Raw genomic sequence first — 12,323 nt, forward strand, 5'->3', positions numbered from 1 at the left:
CATAAAACATTTGTCTTTTAAATGAAAATGTACGTTTTATATTCCTAATTTTATTTTGATGAAATATATAAAAAATATTTCCAACTAGTTAGCTGACCCCATAATCGACACAAGAGACAGAAGGTTCATGTCTTTAGCGAGACTTTATTAAACGGTGGCCGTTCACAGTGTAAAATAGAGACTTTTATTCAAGGAAATACTTACAAAAAGGCCATTATTTTGTCATCCACGACATCATCTTTTAAATATTACTCTAGAGTTATGTACAGCTTTACAGTGTATTCAAAATACTCTTTTGGTAGCCTGCTCACAAACAAACAAAAATAAACACACCTATGGCAGATTTTGGTCCTGGTTGGAAAACAAGTCAGGATTTTGGGTGGTTTAAAGATTACAGAACCCGCCCAAGGAAATCACAAAGCGGATCATGTTTGCGTGGTTTGCAGATTTTAGAACCCGCTCAAAGAAATTACAAATCAACTCAAGTTAGCGTGGTTTGGAGCGCTAGGGACTGCCCAAAGAAATCGCAAAGCAACTCAGGTTTGTGTGTTTTGGAGAGTCAGAGCTCTCCGAAAGAAAATCCCATCTACAACCAGGCGCTCTTTTCAATGACATTAAATAAGTCTGCAATTGTACGCAAGTGCATGCGAGTTCAAGATGAAATGTCACTTCCTGAGCTTTTAGTCCCTGTTAATCAACCGCCGACCAGTCACATTGACTCATTTGTTTCTGCTCGCTGATCAACACGCGTAGCACAAGTTGGTTGTAGATCATCAGCTATGAATTGGTCGGCTGTCTCTTAGCCATGAAAGTTAGTCTTAGTCATTCGCCAGTCAACCAGTGGACACGTATTTGCATTTGACGCCTCTGTAGATCAGTAACTAGTTCTCTTGAGTCACCACTCGTTCATTTGTTCTTTGGTTGTCCCTTGGCGAACCCATGACTCGGCAGTCTGTCACCGATTGGTCACCCACCTGACTTGCCGGTCAGTCTGTTGACCGCCAGTCTGAGACTCAGCCTCTTGGTCACCAATGAGTTGCTTGTAAGACATCAGTTACCTTCAAGCAAACAATCGATGGCCAGTTAGTTGATCATCAGTAGGCAACTTGCCTAAACAGCTGCCTGCCGGTCCGTCCTGTCAATCACTTTGTCAGACCATTAACAAGGAGTGTGTGTGTGGGGGGGGGGGGGGTGTGGGGGGGTGTATTTGTTGGAGAGTCGAATTTGGATGAAAACCCTCAAAGTGCAGCTTAAACAAACTTAAAAAAAAAATAAAAAAATCATACGAGCTGGGATAACGACCAACCAATTGGGTTTCACAGAAACCACAACCCATTTGTTCCAATGGTCCAAAACATCATGGAAAGTCGTCACATCCGTCATTGTAGAACAGCGCAAGTACTCACGTCATCCGGGCTGAAAAGCAACACCTCTGTCGTGCGCGTGCTGTGACTCAAAAATACAAGTCCTCTTTGTTAGTGGGTAGGTTAGAAGTTCCAATGGGGGGAGGGGACAAGGCGGGGGTCAGAGTGCATCCACGTGGTTCATGTTATTGGACCTGTTGTGGATCTCCTCCAATAAATTCTCCAGCTGCTCTATCAGAACACGCTTCTTGAACCTTCACATGGGAAAAACAGATGTCAAAGAAAGAAAAAAAAAAAAACTTGGAAAACTGAAATAAAAAAAAAAAAAAAAAAAAAAAAAAAAAGTTTATGTGGTTGCATAAGTGTGCACCCTCTCTTACAATTGGGCTGTCTGTTCAGAATTAACTAATGGTAATTTAACTGATGATAAAAGTGAGTCAAGGTTATTTTAGTTAACGAAAACTAACAAAATAAACTAAAATTCAAAAAACATTTTAGTTAACGAAATAAAATAAAAACAAAAATGTTTAAAAAAAAAAAAAGAAAACTAATATTGAAACTAATTGAAACAAAATTAAACTAAGATAACTACAACTAATAAAAACTAAACAGAACCACTCTGAAAACTAAAGATAACTAACCAAAAAAAAAAAAAAAAAAAACCCTCAAAATTAAATAACTAAAATGAAAATTCCAAAACTATAATAACCCTGGTCAGGACTCACCTATTGCTACTTCAACCTACCCTAAAGTTCATTTAGTATGCATTTCCTGACATTTTTCAGCCAAATTTTACAGCACAAGCTATGGTCTGGTGCAGAGAGCTTGTACAGCATCACAGGGATTTCATTGATCAATGCAATCAGTCAGGATAAGGGTACAAAAGAATTCCGTGAAACAACAGCGACACTACCAAGAACTGAACATCCTCCAAAATTGTTATAACAAAAACTGCTCTACAGTATATTTATTGCTTCATTCGCAATTTTTCATGTCACCTTAAGTATCTAAAGCTTGTTCTTAACTAAGAAAAGACGAAAAAAACAACAACACCCACCAATGGATCAAAAACCTCATTGACTCAAGGTCAAAACCATATATGAACAAATAAAAGCCAAACAAAAAGGTACCTGGCGGCCTCTTTGATGATGTTTTGTAGGAAGATGAGTCGAGTGTCCAGGGTGCCTTGGATCTGCTTCAGGAAGTAGAAGATCTTTTCATAATCTGGAAAGAACCAATGAGCATTTATTAGGAAAGCAATAAATAAATAAATGAATAAATCATCCTCAAGTTGCATACGTCTGCCGGGCTTCCTGATCTCCTTGGTGATGAGCCCCCGGAGCTCGTTGTTGACTTTGGTGGTCTCGCTGTGGATGTGCTTTTTCAGAGCGGTGGGAGACAGGTACCGGGGAGGGTGTTCCCCCACCAGGATCACATCCGCCTCGTCCTCCTCCCCCACTTCCTCACCCAGCTGACCGTTCTCCTCCTCCTTGTTGTCCCGGTGCTGACCGTGCTGCGGGTCAGAGTGGTTTTCTTGAGGTTCGGCGGGATCCAAGTCGTCCGAGTTGGAGCTTGGGTCTAAACTGCTGCAGTGGTTCTGATTGAGGTGGTTGATGATCAGATCTGGTTCTCCGTCGCTCTCGCTCACGTCTGGATAGATTTTGAAATGAGCGTGTGGTAGTGTTGTCATATGAGCATATGTAAGATTTTGATACAATACAGGGCTGGCCCAAAGCATAAGGAAACTAATGACGTAGTTAGGACCCCTAGGAACATAACAGTTTTAGGGAAAAGGTAGTTTACAGAGTACTTTTGATATATAAAATTGTTTGGTTACACGTCAGGTTTCTGACCTGAAGCGGGCCGAGGGCTGGCTGGAGGAGTGTAGATGGGGGGCGTGTAGGCCCGGCCTAGACGCAGCAGTGGCGACATGCAGCGCCTTCTCTTCGGTCCGCCGCCCGTCATGTTATTATCCGCGGGCCTCTTCCCTTTGTTCTGAGGGCTCGTCACAAATTCGTCAGCTTCATCAATCATCATGCCCTTGAAGAGGAGAAACGAGGAAGATGCCGTTAAAAGATTTATAAGCAGCGGGTCTGGATTTCGAGGACGGGCATGACAGAAGCACCTTCTTATCCAGCTTGAACGGGTTGCCGAAGGTGTGAAGGCGCTTGGGCTGCTCAGGGTCGGCGTCTCGTAGGGGCTGGGGGGCGGCTTTCAGGAAGTCCTGGTAGTTCCCCATCTGAGCGATGGGGACGCTGTGGAGCTGATCTGTGCATATCAACGCTTAAATTAATGTTGAAACAGCTGAATGTACTATATTCAATGTCTCCACACCGCTAATGTACAATATATACTCAAGGCCCTAATACTTAATATTTATATTTTAATGCGCTAAATGCATTTCATTTAAAATTAAATCAGGTTTAGTATCTATGAACCTAAAGTATATATTACTGGCATATTTAATGTATGTGCCATGAATGTATCATATTTCCATCATATTTAATGTTCTTTTAACCCATTAAGTCAGGGACAAAAACATGCCTTGTGAAAATTAAACTGCACTAAAAAACTTGCCACCAGAGGGTGCTAGAAGTGCACAAATGGAAATCAACCTGACTTTTTTTCCTAGATGTGCAGCTTTTAATATCATGACATGACAACGATATATTGTGTATTGTGTGAGTTTTAATATCGCGATATTGCCGTTATCGTTTCATCTGTAGTAATTATATTAATTATTTAATTAATTATTTTACACTATATACCATATTAGATCATATTAACTGTACATTCACTAATGTATCATATTAACATCATACTCTATTTAATACCTATAAATTCAGATGCCTATTAGTGATAACTAACAGCGTCTGTCATATCATACCTGCGTCGTAGCCTCGCAGGGTGCAGACTGTGGTGTTGAGAAGGTTTCTCCTCATGCGGCTGAGCTGGTCCAACAAGTGACTACGGGGAATGTCGTAAGGGTTCCGGAAGCTTTGAGGCTTCAGGCCCTGAGGATGACATCCAACATATGAAATCAGCAAAGCCAAATGCCTCTAATGTAGTTTATAGTCAGACGATCCCTTAGGAGAACTCGAAGCCTAAAATTTACAATTGAAGAAGACTTTAAAAAAAGTTTTCAACAACCAACGAGAGTCTAGTTGACTGGGTTTGGACGGAGGCCCAAAAACCAGAACTGACCTTGTTGAGTAACGCCAGGTGGAAGCCTTGAAACTCTTTCGGGTTGAGCTCCAGGGGTGGCGCTGGGGCGTCGCATGAGAGACTCTGAAGCTGCTGGATGAAGTCTCTGCGCTGGGCCAGTGAGATCCCAACGCCCCGCCATCGTACCTTGATGCCAGACTCGGGTAGCGCCTTCTTCCCGATGGAGGCGATCAGGCGGTCGTACTCCATTTTGGTCTGGAAGTAAACGGTGTCAGGTGAGCAGAAAAGACTCCAGAATGTGACGAGGTTTGTTCGAGTTGAACCTGCTGGCTTAGTTTCTTGAGGTAGGAGACCACGCTGTAGCTCAAGCCATACTCCATGTTGTCCGCCAGAAGATTGGGAGCTCCCATAATCCTCAATGCCTTCCTCAAGGACTGTGGAAATGAGAAGAAGAAGGTAAGTAGATGACAAAGGAAGGTCGAGTACAAATAGGTAGAAATGTGTTTTTTTTGTGTACCCCAATGTAGTACGGAGGCATGGTCTTCAGGTAGTTCTCAAAGGACTGCCGCCACTTGAGGGTGGGCTTGAACTTGTGCACTTTGATGAGGTCGTCTATGGTAAACAACACAAACATAATTTAGCGTCTGTTTCTTTGCCTTGTCTTGTATGATCATGTCGTTCTTCATTTCTTCATTTCCTCTCTTTGTTGACTTGTAGGCTTTGAGCCTTTCTCCGTTTCTTGCGTCTTTTTCAGTTTGTTTCATCTTCTTGTGCAGAAGGCATATTCCTTCTCCATCTGTTTTGTCTTAGGGTTCACATCTCTTTTCTTTGACATATTCTACAGTGCCGTCCTCTTTCTCAATTTGTTAGTTGTTTTTGTCTTCTACAGTTTGTATTTCCTTTCTCTGTTAAATGTGTCATTGCTTACAGATTATACTTTCTTCCAGAAAGGAATTAACATCACACAAGTCAAGTGACGGCCTCACCCAGAAGCGGCAGAATTACGGGGTAGTTGTAGGGCATGACAAACAGGTTGACACAGTTGAGTGCTGTGCTGGCCTTCAGGTAGCCGAAGGGCTGGCCCAGGTCACTGTATTTGGCACTGTTGCATACAAACACCTGAGGAGCATTAAAAAATAATCAGTTTGCATTATTAAACACAATCATGGGTATGACAAATGCATTATTTTTGACCACTTGGGGTTACAATCGTCATATTCTACTGTAGCGTCTATGAATTTCAAGGTGTTTGTGTGACTGTGTATGGCCTAGTGAGTGATGTGGGTGTCAGCAAATGAGTGTAGAATTGTCTGGCTGTTATCTGCATGTTGAATGACTCGTGAGTTGTGGCTATTTGCAGCTCCTGTATGAATGTGCTTACTGTGCATGTTTTCTTACTATTTGTTGAATAAAGTTTACCTATGTCTAACCTTACAGACTTTTTCCTTACGGTTCACTGCCAACACAGTAACGGAGTGCTGCAAACCTTCAATGCAGAGATTTTGCCTTCACTTTTTATTAATTGAAATGCGATTAATTAAGCTGTAATCACTGAGTCCTTGCCGCGCATTGTACCTGCCAGCAGGTGTGTGGAGACTTCCGCTCTAGGATATACTGGGTGAGCGGCGAGGGCTCCAGTTCATACTTGTCGAAAGGAACCTTGTCAATCACCATGGGTTCAGCGTCCAGGCAGGAGAAACGAACGTGCGGGTGGGCTGAGCGTGGGGGCTGGGCAACAAATGTAAAATTATTAATTAAACATCATATGGATTTCCTTTCCAGTTTTAAACCGCTGGATGATACTTACCAGCGTGGGGGAGTTCTGATCCGGCCAGAAGGCCTCAGGTACGGGCCAGTGTCCGATTGGAACGCCAGTTTTGGGATTGGGCCGGACATAGATGAGCTTGTGGCAGCAATGCCAAGGCTGCGGGCCAGGTTTTAACGCCTCGGGTGGAGCATCTGGACCCCACCACATAATACAACAACACTTTACATAAGATACTTTTTGTTGTATTGGAGGACGCCCGGGTGAAACTCACCGTCCAACGGGGGAGGGTCAGGCCCGGTCTTCTCAAAGTTAATGACCACGCCGCTCTGGATCTTTTGGACTAGCGACTCCAGACACTGATTCAACATACGCTGGGAGAAAACGCTGTAGGAACGCCCTGGAAACATAAAAAGTGACATGTGAGATTCAGGAAGCACATATATTGGGCTATCAGCGTAACGGTCCAGGTGGAATTCTTCCACTGGTAGCTTTCAGACAAGTGTGGATTCACCCAACTGTTAATCAAAATAATTAGAGGATACCAGCGTCTGAGGTAGTGACAGTTGCTCTCAACACCAAGGGGGTGAACTAGCGAGTTAAACGCCACACGACAAAGTTGAATTGTTGAATGACTGGAATTACATGCTTTTTATTTTAAGCATTTCTATTAGAGTCAATCATGAATCAAGTGGACTCAAGGATTAAGTTCTGCCTACCTCCAGTGACTTCACACATGGGTGTGATGGGCGAATCGTCGGATGGGACTCCGCCGACCGGTTCAGGCTCCACCGACGCATGGCCAGGAATGCGCAGCACTAGCGCAAACAGACGCTGGTCCCAGCGGAAGGGCTCCTTGGTCAGCTCGCTGCCTGGCAGGGGCGTCGTCAAGGGGAGATGGAGCTGCAAGACATTTTTTTTATTTTTTTTTTATTTTAAGTGAAGCACTAAATACTTTCCAGATGCACTGTTCAAGAATTGAGTCTTTTAACAACAATGATTTTGGCATTTAATTGACATGACCAACACTGACCTCATCTTGGACACCCCCGCTGGTGGTCAACTTGTTGCCATCGGTAATGGCGATGATGATAGCGGGCTCAAGAAAGAAAGGGTTCCTTCCCTACCAAGACAGGAAAACCAAAGCATTGACAGTACATGTGAAAGTAGAATCCTTGTGTATACTATTATTTTAACGGCACGATAATCCCAAATACAACATTTTGCAGCCTAATTGAGCAGTTTCACCAACAAGTGTTTTAGTTGCAAAATACAACATTAAAAAAAACTGTTCATAGCTTAATGTAGCCTTTTTGGGATTTTAGTTTGTATACTTATGACATGATATTTAAGTGTAGTTTTTTTTTGTATTGTTAATTCGTGCTGGACGACTGATATGCTATTAAAACAATTTATTTATGAGGTGTTGACAAAGCAATTGACCAGGAATTGGCAACTGGCGGTCAGCATAGGTGGCCCTTGATCAATTCATTATTATTATTTATTTTTAATACAATGTTTACTGGAGCAAAGCAGTTTTAATTTGCAATAGCTGCGTACACCACTAGATGGCAGACATCTGGTTAAGAAATGTGCGGTCCAATGTGGGCCCCCAGTAGCACTGATGGAAAATTGTCACCCTCTCCATTATGTTGCACCAACTTATGTTGCCTTTTTGATGGACAGGACAGTTGGAGAGGAGACAGGAAACGGGATGGAGTGGGAATGACATAATGGCAACTATTGCCTTTTCAGCCAAAACAATGTTTTTATGACCTAATTTAGTCGTTTCATGAACACATGGTGTTCTAGTGTCCAAATATATCCTTTTTGAACGATTACATTTTTTTAAATTACAAATATAGCATTTTTATAGCCAAATGAGAACAAAATTTTGCATTTCAAAGGAAATACAACTTTTCTGTGACATATGTTTTTGTGGTCAATAGTTATTTTCTCACACAAGTACTGCAGTTTTGTAGTCAAATACATTTTTTTGTGATACTCTCCAAGATGTTTGCATGTCTTCGGAAATGTATCTTTGTCAGGTTAAAATAGGCTATTCAAATTTGAAAGAATATACTGACTTCTATGGGTTAATACAGGCTGTTTGTGAACAGATTATGTCTCTTAAAGGTAAAATACTGTTTTAGAAGCCTTAATGCCTTTTGTTGAACTGGCATGTTTTAGTGCCAAAATAGTTCACCTCTGTTCCAATACTTGTCTATTTATAGAGAAAACTAGCTATTGTTTTCCCACATTTGCAAAACAAAGTGTTTACCTACAAGATAATGTGAACAAAAATTATTTTCATGGCAACCTTCAATTTTACAATCACGCTATTGTCTAACACTCATGATGTTTAGAGGTGAACTGGCTTTTCACTGTTGCTAAGCTACAGGTCATTTTGGTGGCTAATACAATAACAAAGTACATGGTTGTTATTACTGATGATCACAATCACCCCTCTCCTACTAACGTGGTTGAGATTAAACCCCCTTTCCTCCCGTCTTCCTCGCCAGGCAACCCCCACAATAGTGGAAGCAGCACTCCTTTTTTAATGTATCTGTGGGTTAATATTACACTTTACACAAAATAAAACATTCTCATAGAATATTTGAGAATTTTGATTAGCAACACGTATTTTAATGTCAAAACATTGCATTTGTAAGGGGACACTACACTACATTTCTGCCTTAATATTTTTTTCTGACAAATTACAGATTTATGTGGTTTAGTTTTAGTGCACAAAGAAGTTCAGATAATTTTTTGGCAACCATAGTTTGGTGACTTCACATACTATTCAATTTTGAATAACATTTTTGTGGTCTTATACATTTTGTGAACAAATTTTGTTTTAATGGCAAAATGTGGTACTAAAACGTCTTGAAAACAAATCTATAATTTAAAGAGCAAACTGGAGCCTTGGAAGGTTCGTTTTTACAGCCAAATAAATCCCTTTCCATAAACAAATTGGGGTTTAATGTCAAAACAGAATTTAGCAGTTTGTGGCATAATTTATGAAAACATAACTGGATAAATGCAAGATTTTGTGAACATAGTGTTCTCATTGAAAAAAGAAAAGAAAAAAAGAATAATAATAAATGCAACAACAAAAAAATATAATAATTAGAAAACAGCTTTTTCGGTATATGTTTTGTGTATTTTGCCACTAATAACTTCATGTCCTACATCCATATCCTAGGTCTATTTACATACAACTTTATAGAGAAAAGAGCCTCAAAATACATTAATAGGACAAATTGTTGTCACCATTAGACCAAATGTCCTTTGATATTTTGCTAGAATTATAAAAATAATCTTTGCTGTAGTTTGACACAATTCTATGTTTTTAAAATACTTTGTGTTTTATCACCCCATAAACAGGAGTGGGGGTCCAAACTGTTATGCAAGGCATTCGAGTCAAAATATATCGAGTGTGTGTTTGTCACAGTATGCAGGTGGTTGATGCTTAGAGGACTGTGGGTCAGGGGTGGGCAGGGGTCTGTGTGTTTTAGGAACTTGTGGCTCTTGAGCGCCTCCTACCTGCCCATAGTTGTCAATGCCAGTCACTAATCTATTGAGATTAAGCAGGTCAAAGGCGGTCCTCAGTGACTGGCCCACACTGGTGAGCCCGGTGGCCTGCAGGTTCCTCAGCTCCGTCATGAACGTGGCGTGGCTCTCTTTCCATCCCGCCTTTACGCACAAAAACCACACACGTCCCAGTTAATGACATGTTCATTGCTACACGTCAACCACAGTTGCCAACATTTTTTTCGTGCTTCTTTCTGGCAGTGAGAAGACTGAAACTTTCTCCCACAGCTGCACTTTAATTAGCTCTACCAAGCTGGTTTATGTGTACGTCAGCATTTGTTGTTAGCTAGCATGACAACAAAAAAGGTATCAATCAATTACATATTTATTATTCTAAACAACGTGGGTAAATGCTAAAATAAATTTGCTTTATTATTCTTTGTCATTACACTCAATGTAAATGTATTTATAATGCTCTACCACAGTGGTAGTATAAGTGGTGGTAGTAGTAGTAGCAGCAATATTAGTATTGGTAGTAGTAGTGATGGTAGTAGGAGGACTTGTAGTATTAGATTTGTAGTAGTGGTAGTATTAGGGTATTTAGTTGTGGGTGCTGTGGTAGTAATAGTGGCAGTAGTAACAGTAATAGTGCTGGTAGTACTAGTAATGGTCTAGTAGTAGTAGTAGTAGTAGTAGTAGTAGTAGTGGTATTAGGCGTAACACTATTATTGGGGTGAAGTCGCTGTAGTAATGATCAGGAATAGTCGTAGTAATAGTGGTCGTGTAAGGAGTAGTATGTAGTGATAATGGTGGCAGTACTGTATAAGTAGTGGTAATAGTAGTGATAGTATTAGTAGTAGTAGTTGTAAATGTAGAAGTGACATTTTTAGGAATTGTAGTGCTGGTTATAGTAGAATTTGTAATGGAAAAAATAGTAGTGGTGGTATTACTAGCAGTGGTGGGAAATGTGGTATGGTTGTCTTTATTTTTTATAGCATTCATAATAATAGTAGTGGTGGTGGTAATGATAGTTGTAGTGGTTGTGATATTAGGAGTAGCATTAGTAGCACTGGAGTTTTTGGTGGCAAAACAACTGGTGCAAGGAATAGTGGTGGTTATCAGATTGTAATGTTCGTATAATCTAAAATATTAATAGTAGTGTTGTTTGTAGCAGTAGAGTAGTAGTATAAAAAGTAGTGTTAGAAGTAATAGTAGTGTGTGAGTGCCCCCACCCCCCCTCCTGAGGATGTGTCTGTAAAAATAACTCCCAGAGTTCCTCGCTGCTCTGTACAAAATGTCGGCCATGTTTTAAAGGGGGCATGGACTGCGAGCTTCCTCCTGAGGTGAGTTTTTTTTTTTTTTTTTGGAGCTTACAACACACTCAGCCCGCCTTGAGAAGGGTGGGGGGACACTCATCACCACGATCACGATCAGACTGGGCCAGTGAAAAGCCGACATGAGCCGAACATGAACTCTACCTTGATCCCGAACGGAATGTCTTCATAATTTACCAACATGTACCGGTCCCCTCGGCTCGCTGGATCTCTCCCTCGGAGCTGTGGAGATAGTAGAGATGATTTAGACCCGAGAGTTGGACTTTTTTTTTTTTTTTGTGGACAGGTTGAGCTAGGAAAAAGAAGACATGTCACCCGAGCCGAACGGGATGTGTCCCGCCAGTACAGTACCTTCATAAAAGTCTCAACAGCGCCTTTTGCTATGTCCAGATAGGTAGTGCCCAGATGGCTGCGCTGGTTCATGGACGCGGACGTGTCTACCAGGAAAAGTAAAACGGGCATTTTGTGGTGCTAACAACACGTTCTGCATGGACCTGGGTGTCAGTACACAACCAAAAATACCACCCAAAAAAATCCAAATAAAAATCTTTTGTTCTCTCCCGCTGCTTGCCGCCTGTGTCACCTCCTCGGCTAGCTAGCTAGCTGCTAACTAGCTAGCCGGCTAACTGTCTGTCTCACACATTCTTTCTACCACACAAAAAAACGTGTCAGAAGAGTGAGCGGCGAGGCACGCCGCTGGGCGAACTGAGCTAAAAACCTCCCACCCTAGGGGCAGCCCATGAATTCACGGGTTTTTTTTGGCAATTTTGACAATATTTTACGAATAGTCCTAAGTTTCATAGCAACAAAGTTCGCCCTCAATGTATGTCCCTGCTTCTCCCTACACTGACTGTGCCGAGCGGCTTCTGGCAGTTTTACTGGCAGCCTGGTTGCCTGGCCCCGCCTCTTTGACATCACATGCAGAAAACGACGCGCTCTGATTGGCTTCTTTGACCAGGTTAATTACCATATCCAAATAAGGTCAAAGTCTTCCAGAGCAGTCTGCGCATGTTCACTTGGCTCAGCGGCAAGAATGCAAAGAAACATTTTTTTTGTGTACATTCGTCATCTGTCACGAAACACGCAGCGATGTAATAGCAACAATTACCCCTGTGGTGTTGACATATGTCGTAGTTTATTCCCAATGAGGACTGCTTGCTT

At 41.5% G+C, this 12,323-nt stretch overlaps 1 protein-coding gene across 1 annotated transcript; it reads right to left on the reverse strand.

Moving 5' to 3' along the window:
- Positions 1–124: 124 nt before the first annotated feature.
- On the reverse strand, positions 125–12,044 carry ints6 (integrator complex subunit 6). Its single transcript, XM_077537685.1, has 18 exons — positions 11,514–12,044; positions 11,307–11,384; positions 9,841–9,990; positions 7,328–7,417; positions 7,014–7,197; positions 6,569–6,694; positions 6,337–6,488; positions 6,105–6,257; positions 5,516–5,648; positions 5,047–5,141; positions 4,853–4,963; positions 4,569–4,784; positions 4,252–4,378; positions 3,490–3,632; positions 3,218–3,404; positions 2,664–3,014; positions 2,495–2,588; positions 125–1,618 (listed from the first exon to the last, which is right to left on the reverse strand). The coding sequence occupies exons 1-18, from the start codon at positions 11,622–11,624 to the stop codon at positions 1,525–1,527; spliced, it is 2,595 nt and encodes an 864-aa protein (XP_077393811.1). The 5' UTR covers positions 11,625–12,044; the 3' UTR covers positions 125–1,524.
- Positions 12,045–12,323: the final 279 nt, after the last annotated feature.

The sequence above is a fragment of the Festucalex cinctus genome, chromosome 11 (assembly GCF_051991245.1).
Source record: "Festucalex cinctus isolate MCC-2025b chromosome 11, RoL_Fcin_1.0, whole genome shotgun sequence".
Lineage (NCBI taxonomy): Eukaryota > Metazoa > Chordata > Actinopteri > Syngnathiformes > Syngnathidae > Festucalex > Festucalex cinctus.

Bases quoted from the DNA above. Each gene is read 5' to 3' on its own strand.
- ints6 (XM_077537685.1), bottom strand. From the start codon at position 11,624: ATGCCCGTTTTACTTTTCCTGGTAGACACGTCCGCGTCCATGAACCAG. The intron at 9,991-11,306 runs GTAGAGTTCATG...TTGTGCGTAAAG, and splicing joins ACATTCCGTTCGGGATCAAG to GCGGGATGGAAAGAGAGCCA. The intron at 1,619-2,494 runs GTACCTTTTTGT...TCCCATGTGAAG, and splicing joins ATCATCAAAGAGGCCGCCAG to GTTCAAGAAGCGTGTTCTGA.